Source organism: Taeniopygia guttata, chromosome 3 (genome assembly GCF_048771995.1).
Source record: "Taeniopygia guttata chromosome 3, bTaeGut7.mat, whole genome shotgun sequence".
NCBI classification, from domain to species: Eukaryota; Metazoa; Chordata; class Aves; order Passeriformes; family Estrildidae; genus Taeniopygia; species Taeniopygia guttata.
In genome coordinates this window covers 12,504,276-12,521,483 of record NC_133027.1, presented here as the reverse complement: position 1 = coordinate 12,521,483, position 17,208 = coordinate 12,504,276, and the positions used below count along the sequence as shown (strand labels likewise).

Below are 17,208 nucleotides of genomic sequence, written 5' to 3'. Positions count from 1 at the left end.
CATCAAAAATTGCTTCTTTCATATTCCCCTCCACCCAGACGATGCACCACGTTTTGCCTTCTCGGTTCCGTCCCTTAACCGAGAAGCCCCAATGGAGCGGTACCATTGGCGAGTATTACCACAGGGCCTCAAATGCTCGCCCACCATTTGCCAGCGGTACGTAGCTTCATTGCTGACCCCAGTCCGTACAGCCACCGAGGGCGTGATCATCCAACATTATATGGATGATATCCTGATTTGTGCTCCCAATGACGATCTCCTTACACACGCGCTTAACCTGACAACCGATACGTTGGTTGCTGCAGGGTTCGAGCTGCGAGAAGATAAGATTCAAAAGATGCCACCCTGGAAGTACCTGGGCTTGGAAATTACCAAGCGGACTATTACTCCGCAAAAATTGGCCATCAAAAACAAAATTCGGACCCTAGCAGACGTCCAGCAGCTGTGCGGTTCTTTGAACTGGGTGAGGCCATGGCTAGGCATTACAAACAGAGACCTAGCCCCTCTTTTCGATTTATTGAAAGGGGGGGAGGAGCCGAGTTCTCCCAGGGAACTCACCCCAGAGGCCCAAGCAGCTTTGATTAGGGTCCAGGAGACAATATCTGCCAGACAGGCCCACCGGTATGATCCGGACCTGCCTTTTAAATTCATCATATTGGGCAGGCTGCCACACCTCCATGGTGTGATATTTCAATGGACAGACACCCCAAGGAAGGGCAAGGACCAAGACCGAAGGGACCCACTCTCCATCATAGAATGGGTCTTCCTAAGTCACCATCGGTCCAAGAGAATGACAAGGCCACAGGAGTTAGTAGCGGAACTGATCCGCAAAGCAAGAGCTCGGATCCGAGAGTTAGCTGGATGTGACTTTGATTGCATTCACATTCCCATCAAATTGGAATCGGGCCAATTCACCAAGGCCATGCTAGAACATCTGTTACAGGAAAATGAATCCCTGCAGTTCTCTCTAGACAGCTACACAGGCAAAATTTCAGTTTTGAGACCAGCCCACAAAATTTTTGAATCAGAAATTCAATTCGCATTGTCCATCAAACAAATTCAGAGCAAAAAGCCACTCAAGGCCTTGACAGTTTTTACAGACGCGTCCGGGAGTTCCCACAAGTCTGTAATAACTTGGAAAGACCCCCAAACGCAACAGTGGGAGACAGACATTGTGGAGGTGGAAGGCTCCCCTCAAATAGCTGAGTTGGCTGCCGTCGTCAGGGCCTTTGAGCGATTCTCTGAACCTTTTAATTTGGTAACTGATTCGGCATATGTGGCTGGTGTAGTGTCTAGAGCGCAGGACGCTGTTCTACAGGGTGTGTCCAACGAAGCCCTGCACAAGTTGCTCTCGAAACTGATTAAGCTAGTCTCCCACCGAGAGCAACCCTTTTATGTGATGCATATCAGGTCACATACCAACTTGCCAGGGTTTTTGGCAGAGGGCAATCGGCGTGCCGATTCTCTCGCTGCCGCCCCGGCTCAGGTAGCTCCGCTCCCAGATAAGTTCCAGCAGGCTAAGATCAGCCACCAGTTTTACCACCAGAATGCGCCCGGGCTGGTCCGGCAATTCCACCTCACTCGTGACCAAGCCAGAGCCATTGTGGCCACCTGCCCGTCCTGCAAGTCGCTCCTCCTACCATCGGTGAGCTCAGGGGCAAACCCTAGGGGTCTGAAGTCCTGCGAGGTATGGCAGATGGACGTTACTCACATCCATTCCTTTGGGAGGATGAAGTACGTCCATGTCTCCGTGGACACTTTCTCTGGGGCAGTCTTTGCTTCTGCCCACGCAGGGGAGAAGGCCAAAGACATTGAAAAGCATCTGATACAGGTCTTCGCTATGCTGGGCGTCCCTAAATTGATAAAAACAGATAATGCCCCCGGGTACACATCCAAGGGATTTGTCAGCTTCCTGCAGCAATGGGGAATAGAGCACAAAACTGGCATCGCATATTCCCTGACAGGTCAAGCAGTGGTGGAACGGACTCATCAGAGTCTCAAACGCATGCTGAAACAGCAAACACCAACTATGAAGGTGGAGTCCCCTCAGGTTCGGCTCGCGCGTGCCCTCTTTACACTGAATTTCCTAAATTGTTCTTTTGAAAACCTCAACCCACCAGTCACCAGGCACTTTAACAACCACGAGCTGAGCAAGGTTAGGGAAAAACCACCAGTGATCATCAAAAATCCAGAGACTTGGCAGCTGGAAGGGCCCCATGAGTTAGTTACCTGGGGACGGGGATATGCTTGCATGTCCACGCCCTCAGGACTGAGATGGGTCCCGTCCAAATTTGTCTGGCCATATGTCCCCAAACACCAGACTGATAAGAAAAAGGATCCTCAGGTGAAGCATGCAGCCCTCCGCAGACGGAGAAAGTCTCCCCTCTTCCTTTTTGATTCAGCACCTTCTCTTTCAGAGCCTTCCCTTTCACCATGCAGTTCCCTGGACTCACCTTTCCCTTTTGATTTAAACCTCCCCTCCTCAGAATGCTGACTTATGTTGCTGTTAACATTCATTGTTGTTATTATGAGTTTTAGTAATGTTAAAAGTTTTAAAGGTCATCAATTCCACCGTGCACATCGACCACGCAGTCTTCACCGCCCCATCAGAGCTGACATCCGATCAACACAGACAGCCAGAGAAGAACCGAGCAGACATTGGGTTCAACGATGGGGAAAAGGACTGTAAAACCTCCCATTTAAGTTATTTTCTGTTCTTTTCTTTTGAAAAACAGAAGAGGGAGTTGTGGAATTGTGTTATTATATGTTCTATTATGTATAAGGTCATTCCATGTACCCTCTCGCGATCTGTAACAACCTCCCGGGTTCTCCCATTTCCCCCCGCGGTCTGCCTTCCCGAGAAAGTGCCCAGTCACTCTGTTTACGTCTCTCAGACCATCTGTCAGCCATGCGGCGGGGTCGAGAGACGACCTGGCACCCTTCCATCTGTCCATCTCCCATTGGACCCCTGCACCCCACTATCCCCAGTCCCCCCATGGCGTTATCTCATTGGCCGCCCCGGGTTTCCCCTATCCAGTACTTATAGAGCGGGTTGGGGACGCCCCGGTGCTTTTTCTCCCGCCTGGCCCCTGATCGCTGCTGCTGCCCGACCCGCCGCCTCTTCTCCCGCCTGATTCCTGCGTGCTGCCGTGGGCTTTTTCTCCCGCCTGATTCCTGCGTGCTGCTGCGGGCTTTTTCTTCCGCCTGATTCCTGCTCTTTCTCTCGCCTGGCCCCTGACTGCCGCAACCGCCGCCGCTGCCCCAGGCGATCGCGGCCGCCTCGGACTGTCCTGCGATCGCTGCTGCAGCCTCACCGCCGCCGTCGCCTCTGCACACAGAGCGCCGCGGCTCCACACGCAGCCTCTCTTGGATTGCGGCCAGCTTTGGAGCGCGCCGCCCTGCCCCCGAATGTGCCAGGCGGCACGGACAAATTCGAACTTAGCACGCAGCAGCCTTCTCGGTTTTTGCCTTCCCAACCAAGCCGTAATAAACTGAGATATCGCCCGCGGGGGAAAAAGTCTCTCTCCTTTTATTTGCCTCGGGACTCGCCTCGCTCCCAAACCCACGCAGCACCGGCCGATACCCGCGAGGGTTCGCCGGAAAACACGGAAGCTGCCAGCGCTCCCCCCCCCCTCACGGAGCTAGCTGGGGCAAAAGGGGAGACAAGAGAGCGCTAAGGCACCCCTGATCTCTGACAAGTCGCCTCCCCAAGAAAAAGCCTGTCTCAATGGCTTGAAATGAAACCAGTTCCCAATTCCAGCAGGTTGCTGCTCACACCGTAAGCATTTCTACACTACTGTTAACAACCACAGAGATTCAAAACCTTCCAAATTCCAGAACATCAAGTTTTCAAAGGTTTCTGTTCCTCTGCATTTGCTACAAACTCTTGAAATGCTTTCTAGACATATCCTGGAAAATGTTTCAAGAATCAGATTTGCATTGAGTTGCAAAATACTTACTGAGCTCATGGTGTTTAGTGATCAAAAAAAACCCACCAAAATAAGTGGGACAAACTCCAAAAAAGGAATGTCAGGGATGTGATCAATCCCTTTGGTTCCTTTAGGCAGCCCTCTGCAGATTTTTTTGGCGTGACAGAAAGCTGCTCTTCCAAACCTATCAGAAAAGTAGAGGCAAGATTATCCATTTGGATTGCCAGTTTCTTGAACACTCCCATGCCCTAGGACTCCCATTCCCAAGTCTCCAGTTCCTGTCCAAAGCTAGAGGCGAAATCCGTGACTCTGGTACTTGAGCCCACCTGCAGCCCATCCTGCAGCCCAGCCCAGCCCCTCAGCATCAGAAGCCTTTCCAAGAATCTTCTGCACTCACCTGTATGGTGAGTCCAGAGTTTGGCTCGCAAATGTCAGCAAATTGCTCTCTATTCCCTCGCGGGATGGAGAAGATGGATGCTCTGCGTCTGCTGCGCAGCAGAGAATCCCTCAACTGGCTCAACAGACTCCGTGCCAACAGAGCCTCCTGCAGCTAAAGGAATGCAGGATTTGTTACGATTAAACTTTTCTTCAACATGTTCTTTTTCTGGGAATTCCTCACAAGCATTTCGTCAATGCAACTGGCAGATGCTTTTGCTGGCTGAAGCCACACTGCGTCTTTCCTTAAGAAATGAATAAAGGAAGCACAAATTGCCTGCTGAAACCCTTCTGCTCCCTTCCAAATCAGATCACTAGTCAAGCACAAGGCTCAGGCTCATCCCCGATTCCCTCTGAGAGACAGGAGGTAATATTTTGCCTCAGCCAAAAGGTCATTACAAAAAAAGAATGAAAGTTGTTGGTGCTAGCTGTTGTTAGTTATGGTTTGCATTTGTTCCAGTTAATTTTTTGGGTGTTGATGTGTGCTGGAAAATGGGGGGGGTTGAACACCAAACCAAAAGGGAAGTACACCCAGCTCAGTTGAATCCTTACTAAGAAAAACGGTTCTCTTTTGCTTTAATGACTTTGTCTCCATTTAATTGTACCTAAGAGTTTATTTCTAACACCTTTCTCCCAGCAGCTCCGAGCTGCAGCGTGGCACAGCTCTTGCTGTGTGCCAGAGAGCACGAAGCAGGCCGGCCTGCTGGCCCTGAATATTTCTGCAAAGCACTCTGCAGGTCACAGCTTTGCTGTGGCTCAGTGCAGAAGTGCAGGCGCTGCCTCCCAGAGCTGTGTGGGGCACTGGCTCCTGCAGCCATGAGCTGACAAGCTGTCCCTGCCTCCCGCTGGCCCATGGTCCCCTGGCACAAGCGCCGTGCCTGAAGGACGCTGCCCTGTGCTCCAGCCTGCCGAGCAGCCCGGCTCCCTGCCCCGGTGCCCAGAGTGCTGCACACACTGCTGACCTTTGCCAGGAGTCGCAGGGCAGCCAGCACAAGAGTGGGAATGCTGAGCCAGGCTCCGCTTCCCCTCGGGAGCAGCCGGCTGCGCTTGGGCGCTGAGAGCAGAGGATGCGCCCGCTGCCAGCAAGAGGCACGCAGGGCCGGGCTGTGCCTCCTGCAGCTACAAGGGCCTCCTTGCAGCCTGCCCCTGCCCAGGCTCAGGCTGCTCCGGGCTCTGCCAGGGCTCTGCTGCAGCTCCACGCCGGGCAAGGCCGGGCCCACTCTCACCTCACACTCGCTGACAGCTCTGCACCGCAGGAGACCTTTCAGAGCACCTCTCTGATCTTTCTGCTTTCTCTGCTGAGCAAGGCTCTCCTCCGGCCAAAGACATTGCCCTTCGCGATACAAATCCAAGTGGCAGGCACCCAAATGCTCTCGAGTCACAGCTGAAGGCCTGCATCTGCACAGGATGTTTTGGCTGCCCCACTCGCCCTTTGGTTTTTCCCGCAAATGCCATTGCCCTTTCTGCCTCAACTGGAAGTGCCACAGATGTGCCAAACGGGGCCGGTGGGCCGTATGCCAAAGGCAGTGTAGTCTGGAGAGGATGAATGAAGAAGAGCCTTCTCCATTTACAAACCATACCAAAGAAGCCATAAGTGTGTCTCAGCACCAATAAAAGACAACTGGCAATTCAGAAGGAAATGTTTTCTGAAGGGGTCAGAAGGAGGGGAATCTTCCAAATGACTTGATGCTTTGAAAACTTTATTTAATTATAATCCTATCCATAAACCTATACTACAAAACTACTTAACAATCCTAATCTAGAGTCCTACTCTACAATCCTACTTTAACTTGGTAATAATATCTTCATCGTTAGATTCTTGTCTTCTTCGTCTTCTTCTTCTTCGCTGAGTTGATGAGTGGTGCCAGGGTGGATGCTGGCTTGGCTGCTGTTACAAATGGATGCTAATCCACAGGAAAAAAAAACAACAAAGAACAGTGAACCATGACATTCCAAGCTCAGTGCTTCACAGACTCAATCAGGATTCCTCTAGCTCCTAGAAGGACCCAGAAAGTAAAACAATGGGACCATCTGCTCCCCACTCATCATGTGCAGGAGCTTGCCATCACAGGCAAACCTGGCCCAGAATCCCACTCATCCATTTATTCTGGTTTCTCCATCTTGCTGGGATTTTTGCCCTGCCAGTGCTCTAGAAATGGTGCTTTCTGTCCCTGGGGTTTTTTCCTTTCAGGAAGCTCCAATGACTCCCAGAGGTCCCTGTCTTGGAAAGACAGGCACCATGCTAACTTCCACAGGCACACAAAGCAGTGTCTGCCTTTCCATGCCCTGCCCCTGCTGTGTGGGATGGCACCTTCCTTCCCAGCAGGGCCAGTCCAGCGGCGATGGGTCCTGCAGTTCCCTCTCTGCCACACAACCTGGCAGTCAGCCTGGGACAGTTCCCCTCTGCCTGAGCATGCCAGGCAGCAGATGGGGCTGGGGCAAGTCCCTCTCAGCTGTCCCTGTTTGTGTGCCAGAAACCTCTAAGGGTGGGGTGGGGGGCATAAACCAGGGCCCCTCAGAGGCTCACAGTGAGTCCCTCAAAGCCCCTCCTGCCCACAGCCAAATCTCTCCAGACTGCTCTGCCAGGACTGGCAGCCTTGGGTTCCTCCACCACTATTTCATGTCTCTTTACCCTGCATTGCTGTACTTCAGTTCTTTTACCATTAGATAAAACTGAACATCCCACCAAATCAGGGCAACAGAAACAGCCAGAAAACAGAGCACCTGTCCTCTCAGGAAATGCGGAGAGAGGTGGAGTTATTCACTTTTGTGAAGAACAGGCCCCAGGGAGACTTTATTGCTGCTTTCCAAGATTTCAGAGTGGCTTTGAAGAAAGTGGGGGACACCTTTTTTAACAGGGCCAGTTACAAGAGAGTGTGGGCAAATAGTTTTAAACACATGGGGATCTAATCAGAGTAGGTCTAAGGAAGACCTTCTTTTCTCGGAGCATGGTGCCACTCTGGCACAGGTTGTCCCAAGAGCTTGTAGGTGCCCCCATCCCTGGAATCATTCCAGGTCAGGTGGGACAGGACTCTGAGCAACCTGATCTCTTTAAAGATGTCCCTGCTCATTGCAGGTCACTTGGACCAGAGGACTTTCCAGAGCCCTGCCAGCCCAGCCCAGTCTAGGATTCCTCACTGTTTTCATTTGAACATCACCAAGAGTGGAGGTGAGGAGGAAGGGGGCTCATCTGATGCCTCGGACCTCGGTGGAGGAGGAGCCCATCCCTCAGACACTGTTTCACCTCAGCCCCTTGGCATTTTACCTGCAGGAGCCTCTTGGCAGACCAGCGCTGCTCTTCGTCTGTCTGCAGGCAGCAGCTCAGAAAGTCACACAGGTGAGGCGAGAATCGGTTGGGCTTCCGCAGCTGTGGTCTCTCTCCTCTGGCTATCGGGAGTTCAGCCTGCATGAAAAGGAAACACGAGGCTCCACCTGCTTCTTTCCCATCTGTAACTGCTCTCCCAGAACCCACTGTTTAAGCTCCACCCTGCAGAGCACTTTCTGATAAGATGGAGATGGTAAAGGAAAGATGACTTTCCTTTACCAACAAAACACCATGGCTTTTCCAACATCCCGCTGATCTTGCCTTGGCAGTCAATTTCATTGACTGACCCAGTTAGTGGGAGCTACATCAGCAAAGCTTCTTTCCTTCTTGGAGGATTCACACCACCTTGACAGGCTTTTCAGAAGATGGACTCTGCTACACTAACACTACTATTTCCAAGGATTAGTACATGAAAGGCATCTCTGCAGTGCTTGTTGGTCCCTTAAGCACAGTGGTCATAAACCAAAACTCATTGAGCTTCTTGTCCTCTTCTAGAAAACAGAGGTGCATGGGAGGCAAGAATGGAAATCCACCAGGTATGCCTCAGGGTGAGGAAACAAACATTTGGAATCTCATATTCAACACAGACCCTTTAAGACACCTGCACAAATGTATTGGGATGAAAATGCCGGCTTAGGCACACAGGAGCCACCTGCAGCTCTGTCTCTCAGCTGCACGTTTCAGCCTCTTTATGTGGCAAAAGGAAACCTTTCCAAGGTCAAATCAGAAGAAGAAGCACCATCCCGATGGTCACCCTCTGCTCATTTGTATACTCAAGTCAATGCATTAATGGCGTCCCCATCGCAAAATATGTCTGTAAGAAGTGGGAGGTTTTGACAGGCTCTCCGTGACACCAGGCTGCAGCCTGGTCTCCAGAAAAATGCTCATCACAATAGTAACAGCTCTGTGCTGGTGGCACTGAAATAGATGGTGACCAAAAAGACTTTGTTATTATCCTCTTCAACCCAGAGGAAAATTTCCAAGCCCAAACCAGCAAGCACACTCCCCTGGAGTATAAATAATTATGGCAGCTTTCTTTCCTTTTCCCACACTCTCAGAGGTCACAAAGGGAGCTTTATCCTGTCTCTCTGCAACTGAGCCACTGGACATGGTGGGGAGCTGGAGTCCTCACTGCCCTTAGCACTGTGCAAGCCAGAGATGGCCCTGCTCCTATAGTAAAGGAACACAGCACCAGCATCAACCGCCCACGTTGGATCCCAGCCCCAGGCACCAGGCTGCAAGCTCATCAACTTTTTAAAAGACCCAGAAACAGCCAAGGGTTTAGTGTAACTGCAGTCGGAGAAAAACACATCCTCAACTTATCCAGGCCACCCACACACATGACTGAGCAATGTACAGATTATTTGAAAGCCTGAAAGTTTTGAAGACCCACAGGACTTGGAAAAGATGCTACAGTGTGGAGGAAAATCAATGTGCTGTGGTTAAAAAAAGAAAAAGAAAGCAAAACTGTTGGGGAAGATGAAACCGGAAAACCTTTACAAATATGTATGCCTGGCAAAAGATTTTGAGAATATGGAAACTGTAAGCGAGATTGAAATGAAAAGTAAGCTTTGAGATAGTTACTAGCCTTAGTTACTGAACAACTGGAAAACAATGGTATGGCCAGCTGAAGGTAATCCCCTTTTGATTAAACAACACCCTCTGCTGGCAGACAGGTCCAAGGGTCAGAGCAGACCCTACTAGCTTGGCAGAAGGGGTCCAAAGAGTAGTTTTTAGGGTTTAAAATGTAACACAGTATGGTAATGTAAGGATTCTTATAGGCTGTAGTAAATACTCTAGTATTTGTATCTTGGACTAGATTGGTTAGTGAAAATTTGAACATTCTGCACAGAAGAAGATTTATTGTCTTGTAACAGGAACTTCCTCACTCTTTCGGGTCTCTCTTTTGGGCTCCTCTTTCGGGCCTGCTCTGAGCTGTGGCTGGCAGCTCCAAGCAGGGCCCTGCATCCACGCCCTTTGCAATAAACCGAAAGTTCCAAGACCTGGCTTCAAAGATCTTTTGTCTCCGTCCATCCCGACCGTCCTACCCACTGTCACTCCTACACAAAACTACTTGGGCATTGCTTTAGTGGTTGTGTCTTTTTTCTTTTTCTTTTTCTTTTCTTTTCCGATAAAATTGAAACTGGGAAGGTGTAACGTCAATTTCTTAGGATATTTATCACATGTCTAACCTCTCCACTGAAAAATTCTTGCCCTTCAGAGACAGAGCACCAACGGAGTTCAAAAAGCAAATTAGAAATGTCAGGCAGGTTGCAGGCCAAAATGCCAGGTTTCTGAACTGCTACTTCCCTTCTGATGCAACCGAATTTACAGCAGATGCTGATGTGCTGCAGGGACATGTTTAGAAGGGGACCTTGGTGTAAGTGGTGCTAGCAGATGGCAATGGGATTTGTCCAATGGCACACAGGACATGGGACAGGTGAGAAAGACAAGTGGGATCAGGGAGTATTTGCACCTTACCGAAACAGGAGTTTCATTCCTGTGAGGAACTTCTCGTTCCACCATTTCGATGCCCACGATTCCAAAAGACCATATGTCCACTTTGGGGCCATATGGTTGACCTGTCAGCACTTCAGGCGCCATCCAGCCAGAAGTGCCGGCCACTGAGCTCCGTCTACGCTGCTCAGGGGTGAGCTGAGCAAAGAGGCCAAAGTCAGCTGTGGACAAATAAACATACCATGAAAGCCAGGTCAAGTTAGGAAATCAAGCAAAAGAATTCCCCACTCTCAGTCTATGTGTTGTTGAATCTCCTGAAGAACTGTCCACACTCAGTTTCCTTGGGGCTTTAGCCAAGGAAGTATGGAATTGGCCACTTCCAAAAAAATCACAGTTTTTTAAACGCTGCTCACAGCAGTGGCCTTTATTCCCCTGAAGCTTTAGATTGTAGCTCCCTCCCTCTGGAAGAGACACAAACACACCAACGCCACTCTTGACTTCTCCTGGTTCCTTATACCTCTGTGCACGTTGCAACCGTGCCTTCAGCTCACAGCGGTGGGGCCCTGCACTGCCACCAGCACCATTTCTGGGGAGTTGGCAGCCACTCAAAGCAGCCCCTCACCCCACATCCCTGAACGCTGCACCTGACCAGGAATATACTGACCCAGCTTGACAGAGCCGTCAGTTCTGAGAAGGATGTTTTCACTCTTCACATCTCGGTAGATCACGTGGTTCCAGTGAAGAAAATCCAGTCCTTGCAGGCACTGAGAGAGAAAACAGAAGCAGGAGGGCAAAAATTAGTGATTTCATCACACAAGAAAGGAAACAGAGTCTCTTAAAAGATTCCCTCTGCATGGGAATGGCGAGTAATGGCAGAACACAGTGCCATTGAGAGGAAGAGTTGCTGCTCCAACACTTGCAGAGCAGGACTTTTCTAAGGAAAGGTATGTCAGCTTTTGAAAGAGCAACAGCACCTGCTGTTGTAGACTGTCCCCTGCAAACCAGCCAGGATGACTGCTGCTGCAGTGGATGTGCTTTCTCCATGCAGAGGGCAAAGGAGGGGTTTGGCCAAGAAAGAAAAAGTCCCTCTCTTTGTTGTGAAGTGGATCACTTTTGGGTGGGAGGCTGCATGACGAGAGTTTTGTTGCTGGCCTCAGCACAGACTTGAAGTATCACATCAGTCACCTTCCTGAAGCAAAGAGCATTTTGGCTGCACTACTGTCCTTTTTAGTTGAGGACTGTGAGAAATGAGTCTCTGTTTTTTCTCAGCTGATCATTTCAAATCCTGCCACCAGCACCTTTGCTTTTACAGGCAAGGAATGCAGTGCAGACAGGCTCAAGATACAAGTTTAGGGAGGCAAGGTGGAGAAGAGCAAATACAAATACAGGAGGCAGAGTGAGACTACAACAGCAGGAGATAAGAGTACAAGAACTGAGTACACTGAGTGCAGGAGCACTGGCAGGCAGTTCCCTTGATATGCTTTTACTTGCCCATAGCATACCAGCACAAGGAAAACAAAGTTTATACATGAAACCTCTCCTGTTCTGAGCCTCTGTTTCCCAGACAATCCTGCCCAAGCCCTCGGAAGCACAGGTGGGCTTGCTGACCTCTCGACTGATGGCTGCTATCTGGTCTTCAGACAGGTAGGTCTTGCTGATGACATCGCTCAGAGTGCCTCCATCCATGAACTCCATAACCAGCCAGAATTGATTATCCACAAGGTAGCTGAAAGAAGGAAACAAGAGCATGGAGGTAAACATGCATGGTTAGTTTATTTTCTTGGTTCTTATTTCCAAGTCCCTGTGTGACAAGGACAGAAGAAAAGGAACAGACATTCCCTCTAGGCTGTGCATTGTTTGAAACCTGTCTCAAGAAGAAAGGCACAGCTTTGGAAAAGGAGATGTCTTAAATAGCCAGCAAGTAAAAACTGCAGTTTAGGAACAGATAAAAAACTTGTCACACTGCGTGTTTCTGGAAATAATCTTCCTGGCATGCAAAGCAATGGAAAAGAGGGGACATAATCCAAGGAAAATCCATGTTAGTTTACCCAGACGTAAGAGGACTGTTGAAAAAAGTCAAGTCCCAAAATAATGTGGTGGCTGTGAACTTACAGGCTATTAATTTAATTAGATATGACTGATGCAGGTTTTTGAATAATTTTCAAACTATGTGTGCCAGGGAATACTCCTGCAGACAAGATGCACTCTCTTCCCATCCACTGGAGATGAGCAGAGCAGTAATAATTAACCAATAATTACAGCTCTGTTTTGTGCCAGTGAACAATCTTGCATGTTTGCAATATGTAAACAAATATTTACAACAACTCACCTGCCTAAATAGTTGACCACGTTGGGATTCTTATTTATCTTCACAGTCATGAGTTCATAGGCTTTTAGTTCCTTCTTCCTCGGTCCTTGGAGATTTATTTTCTTTATGGCCACCTAAAATGACATTGAAAATCAGTAACTTGAGAAGTTGGTGGCACGAGACCACAAGGCACATGGAGCGAGTGATTTTGCAATGACACAGCCAAGCTGTGCCAAACTGCATTCTGATTAGGCATTGCAGTAATTAGGAACTGACATTGCAATAGCCCATTGCTCCGCTCCCATGGGTGCCAGTTACAGGACACGTGGCCACTGAGGTTTTGCTGTGTCCACTTGGTAACAGTGGTGTCTCACCCACAAACCTCTGAGCCCACTCCCTGCTGCTTTGTATGGGATTCAGAAGTAATCCATGCCTTAATACTCTGTGGCTACATCCCGGGCTAGGGGCAGGGCTTAGGGTTTCTAGGGACGCCTTGCAGATCTCTCCCTATGTGCAGTTCCCAAGTGCAGCACTGCAGGTGTCTGAGGAACTACTGGTAACTTTCAGATGCATTTGCTGGCAACCAGAAGTGAGAATTCAGGACTCTGAAGCTGTCGCCCCAAAGAGCAGTGAGATGCTCTAAGGCACCACCTTTGTTTTAGCAATTGAGAGCGAGTGAGCACATCCTTCTCTGAAATGAACTGCTGCCCTCTGTGCCTTCTTTGTGGCAGCTGAGAAGGTCAAAGACTGTCCGCAATGTCTTTTGCAGGCTGGTACCAGTCTGTGTTTCTTTTGCCTCTTCAGCACAGCTCGACCCAAAGCTCTGGCCACAGCTGCTCACACCAGAGGGGAAAGCCCTTGAGTGCAGCAGAGATTGCGGGGGCTGTTGACATTTACCTCTGCTCCTGAGGCTTTGTTGATTGCTCTAACCACAAATCCAAAAGTCCTAGAAACAAAAAAGCAGCAAAAAAATGAGAAGCCATTTAGCTCTTGCAGTGAAAGCCAGCCCACACAGGAGATCTCTGCTGCAAATGCCTAAGACCTGCAGGATGAAGGCGGGCTCTGCCAGAAGGCAGATGATGCATTTTCCTCTCAAGTGCATGGGCACTGGGTCTGTCCCTGAAGTGCTGCCATCTACTGCCTCAGCTCCTAAAGAGAGCTCCTTCTTTCATCTCAGGTTTCATGTTCTAAATTGCGCAGTTTTCATAGTTTTCATCCTGACCATGGAGAATTTCCTTCAGCAAACTCTTGGAAAGAAATGTTCCTGAGAACTGTTATCTGACAGCTATCAGGGAGTAGGTTGCACTTTCAGGCAAGCAAGTTTCTTCCCCTTTTATTAGTGTGGCTGTATGATTTGGAGAGATAGAAAAATGCTAAGGAAATTAACACAGAGCTGTCCCATACTTGAGAGACAAGGAGATCTTCCAGGTCCTGTTCCTTGCTGCAGGCAAGAGACCTTGGCAGCATGAAGATGTCTCTGACAATACTTTCAGGGCACACTCACAAATTCTGAGCAGCACTGAGAGATGGGACAATCTATCCCCAGTGTCTGAACATGGCAATAGATGTCTGTTTGCAGCTGGCCTCACTTCACACTGCATAGATATTCCACCAGAAAAACACCTGGCCCATGGTTATGGAGAAGTAACTGTGGTTGGACTCACCCGCTGCCAATATATTCCAGTTCAGAATATTTCCCCACGGGGTTTTCCATGTTCACTATTTTCCCTGAGGGAAACAAAATGCAAGATGCTCACTTTAAAGCAAAGATCCCAGCTTCCAGAAGATGCAAAAGGCAGCCCCAGAGCCTGAAGCTTTGAACTCTTTGTGGTTGCCTGGGTAACAACAGCAAGCAGGCCGACAGCTCTGCAGCACAGGTGGCCAGCACACAGACTGATTTTCTACAGAAGTTCCCATGGGGAAATGTCTCTAAATGTCCCTGGGACATCGGTCTCAGGAAAAACATTTGGTACAGCTATGCTGAAACATGCACACAATACACTGTCCCTCAGAGAAGAAATACAGCAGACGTACTCAGTTGCTCCAGGGAGTCATCCTTGATCTCCTGGTGCTGAGCAGCGCTGGAGATGGGCAAACTGCCCCGGCTCCACTTCCCAGGTTGGGGAGCAAAGGCTCCTTTAGACAATGCTGCTGCTGCAGCAGGTTTGACAAAGCCCTTGTGGATCTGGAACAAGAAATGAGTTTGTCAGAAAGGTGCCTGGCAGAGATGAGCCTGAAATTCCATTTCAAATGCAAGCCCTTGGTAAAGTTCTGTCAGCCACATGCAGGGCTCTTAAATGGGTTTTTTTCTGATGTCCACTTCTCAAACTGGATGGGTCAAAACCAAAGGTTAGTTCTACTCAAGTTCATGGCCAGATTCATGTTCCATTTTCATGGATTTTCTGAAGGATCACTGCCACAATGACCATTCTGCTTCCTCTCAAGGATTCCTTTCCCACTCCAAGGGCTTCAGACACATTTGCAGCTCCTTGTTCAAATGTGTCCACTTTTCCTGCACCATCTTCAGGTCATGCTCAACTTGTAGTAACTTTGGTGGGGACGGTTCCTGTACCTCATGCCAGGCCTGGGGCTCTTCATTGCCACTCATTTGCTGGAAGTCTTTGCAGGCTGCCCGGCGAGATGTCAACGTTTGCACCTCAAGTCAAACAGAAGAAAGCAGTCAGAGACTACGGCTTATCCCTGTCAGTCAAGAGTCATTGACTGTGAGGAAAGGGAAAGAACAGATTTACAAGGGGTACAGACAGCTTGTTTCAATCCTCCGTCTGGGTCACCATGTTCCCCTGTAAAAACACCTCGAGAAACAAGGAGAGCAGGAACAGGCCAGCAGGAATCAATTTGGATGACTGCTGGCCAAAAGGCCAAAGGACAAGTCCCACTGTCCAGGGCAGCAGTTGAGATTCAGCACACCAGGAAATGTCCTTCAGAGTCTCTGGGGTACACACTACAGCAGGATGGCACTCAGAGGCATCACCTCACTCCCTGAAGCCCTGCACTGGAAAGGCAAGAAGGGCAGAAACCACCAGTTTGGTGACTGCAGTGGCTATCCCTCTTTCACTCACTTGCTCTTGTAGAGCCTGAGGGAGACGACTAAGTTTTTCTCTGATGATTTTAATTTCTTCTTCCTGCCTCTTCTCCTTTGCCTTCATCTTAGTGTCAATTTTCTGAAGCTCCGTGTCCAGCTGTTCCTTCAAGTTCTGTAAAATACAAGAGAGAGGATCTTTCATGAGTGGAGTGGCTGCCACTCTTTCACTCACCTGGTCTTGTTGATCGCCCCTCTGCTGACGGAGATTCATCTCCTCTTGAATTCCTCTCATATCTTCCTTGTTCCCCTTCTTCACTTCCATGATGGCACTCTGAGCCCCGGGCAGCTCTGCTTGTGACTCTGCCTTGATGTTCTGTACACACAAATGCGGAGCAAGTGACTGGGAGCTGCCATCACGCTCAGCTTTTTCCTCTTGCAGCTTCAAAATCGCATTTATTCAGCCACTTCTTTCTGCTCCCCTACCCACCTCTGCTTCCAGTGCAACCCTCCTGTCCCAGTGCTGACTTTGGAAGATTCCAAGGCTCTGTGCTTTCAGTGCCTCTGGGACTCCTGACCTCCTCAGTCCCAAGAGCTCCATTTTATGCCCCTTTTCCTGCCCTTCCCTCTGAAACCTGGCGAGTCAGGCTTACCTGGCCATTCTCCTGTGGCTCTTTCACCTGCTGCCTGAGCTGCTCTTCCTGTTCTTGGGCTGGGAACAGCTCTCCCCGAGTCTGCCATGGCATCTCTGACAAAGCAGGCTGCTCCTGCTCTTTCTCTGGAAGGACCTGCACAGAAAGCAAGAGAAGATGGGTTTCAACTTTCCATATAACATTTGAGGGCCAAGACTCAAGGACTGATGGGCTCACACGTTCCCAAAGCACTGTGCTGCAGCTCTCCTGGGTCATTCTCTGCCCATGAGGAGGAACAGATGCCAAAGTGACCCTGGCACTGCAATCAGGGGCCGTCTGGGGCTGAAGCTCCAGCTGCCTCTGAGGCAGCTGACAGGGAAGGTGTGGCATTTTTCAAGGGTCTGCTGAGGACCTCCCTCTGCTTCTGCCTTGCTCTGTTTGTCTTTCAGTAGTGACTGACACCCCACCCTGTCCCACAGCTCCATCCTGGCTCTGCAGGTGCCTTCCTCTGTGAGCTCAGCCCTTGTGAGAGACACTTCTGGAGTTCATGTTCTCTTCACCAACTAAAACATGGAATTCTTCCACCTCTCTGGGACAGGCTGAACATTAAAGCATTAACGGGGGGCTTCAGGAAGAAGAGGCTGGAGGAGGAAACCATGTCTGAGGGGAAAAAACCACCACATCTGGAGGAGGAAACAGCTCTGCCTGCTCAGAATCGGTCATCGGAACATGTCTTTAATCCTCTCCTGAAAGGGATGCTTTACGTGAACTTTGCACCTCCAACTGCTTTGGACCAGAGCCAAGAAGATTCAATTATGCAAATGTTACATAGATAGATAGATAGATAGATAGAGAGACAGACAGACAGATCTCACTTTTATAATCTCTCTTTACTATCATTTTTGTTCCTACATACATCAACACTTGGTAGCCATTGCCCCAGTCAGCAGCAATCCCGAGATTGCTCTCCTGTTCCTTCAATAAACCACACTCTCAGGGAATCTGGAGCATTTAGGTCCTTATGGAACACAAGAAGATCCAGAGCATTGCACTGGGAACTGCACTCTTGCAGCATCTGTGCT

At 49.5% G+C, this 17,208-nt stretch overlaps 2 protein-coding genes across 3 annotated transcripts; both read right to left on the bottom strand.

The window, feature by feature from the left end:
* Positions 1–6,047: 6,047 nt before the first annotated feature.
* LOC140683564 (serine/threonine-protein kinase PAK 3-like) lies at positions 6,048–12,584 on the bottom strand. The gene is made up of 6 exons (XM_072926171.1): positions 12,476–12,584; positions 11,755–11,872; positions 10,811–10,910; positions 10,171–10,367; positions 7,630–7,767; positions 6,048–6,268 (listed from the first exon to the last, which is right to left on the bottom strand). Exons 1-6 carry the CDS (start codon positions 12,523–12,525, stop codon positions 6,176–6,178), a joined length of 696 nt encoding a protein of 231 aa, XP_072782272.1. The 5' UTR covers positions 12,526–12,584; the 3' UTR covers positions 6,048–6,175.
* A 1,281-nt stretch (positions 12,585–13,865) lies between these two features.
* On the bottom strand, positions 13,866–16,276 carry LOC140683563 (uncharacterized). Of its 2 annotated transcripts, XR_012054734.1 has the most exons (4): positions 16,148–16,276; positions 15,535–15,870; positions 14,489–15,110; positions 13,866–14,182 (listed from the first exon to the last, which is right to left on the bottom strand). XR_012054734.1 is itself a non-coding variant. In XM_072926170.1 (3 exons), exons 1-3 carry the CDS (start codon positions 16,238–16,240, stop codon positions 14,895–14,897), a joined length of 645 nt encoding a protein of 214 aa, XP_072782271.1. In that variant the 5' UTR covers positions 16,241–16,276; the 3' UTR covers positions 14,417–14,894. The 2 variants fall into 2 exon arrangements, 1 of the variants encoding a protein (XP_072782271.1); XM_072926170.1 differs by lacking the exon at positions 13,866–14,182 and having other exon boundaries at positions 14,417–15,110.
* Between the last annotated feature and the right edge of the window lie 932 nt (positions 16,277–17,208).

What these genes read in the sequence shown, in the direction of transcription:
- LOC140683563 (XM_072926170.1), bottom strand. Translation starts at nt 16,240, where the DNA reads ATGCCATGGCAGACTCGGGGAGAGCTGTTCCCAGCCCAAGAACAGGAA. An exon ending in AGCCACAGGAGAATGGCCAG is followed by an intron (nt 15,871 to 16,147) that starts GTAAGCCTGACT and finishes TTGTGTGTACAG; the next exon opens with AACATCAAGGCAGAGTCACA. An exon ending in CTCAGGCTCTACAAGAGCAA is followed by an intron (nt 15,111 to 15,534) that starts GTGAGTGAAAGA and finishes GTTTGACTTGAG; the next exon opens with GTGCAAACGTTGACATCTCG.
- LOC140683564 (XM_072926171.1), bottom strand. Translation starts at nt 12,525, where the DNA reads ATGACTGTGAAGATAAATAAGAATCCCAACGTGGTCAACTATTTAGGC. An exon ending in GTGGTCAACTATTTAGGCAG is followed by an intron (nt 11,873 to 12,475) that starts GTGAGTTGTTGT and finishes TCCTTCTTTCAG; the next exon opens with CTACCTTGTGGATAATCAAT. An exon ending in TGACGGCTCTGTCAAGCTGG is followed by an intron (nt 10,368 to 10,810) that starts GTCAGTATATTC and finishes ATTTGTCCACAG; the next exon opens with CTGACTTTGGCCTCTTTGCT.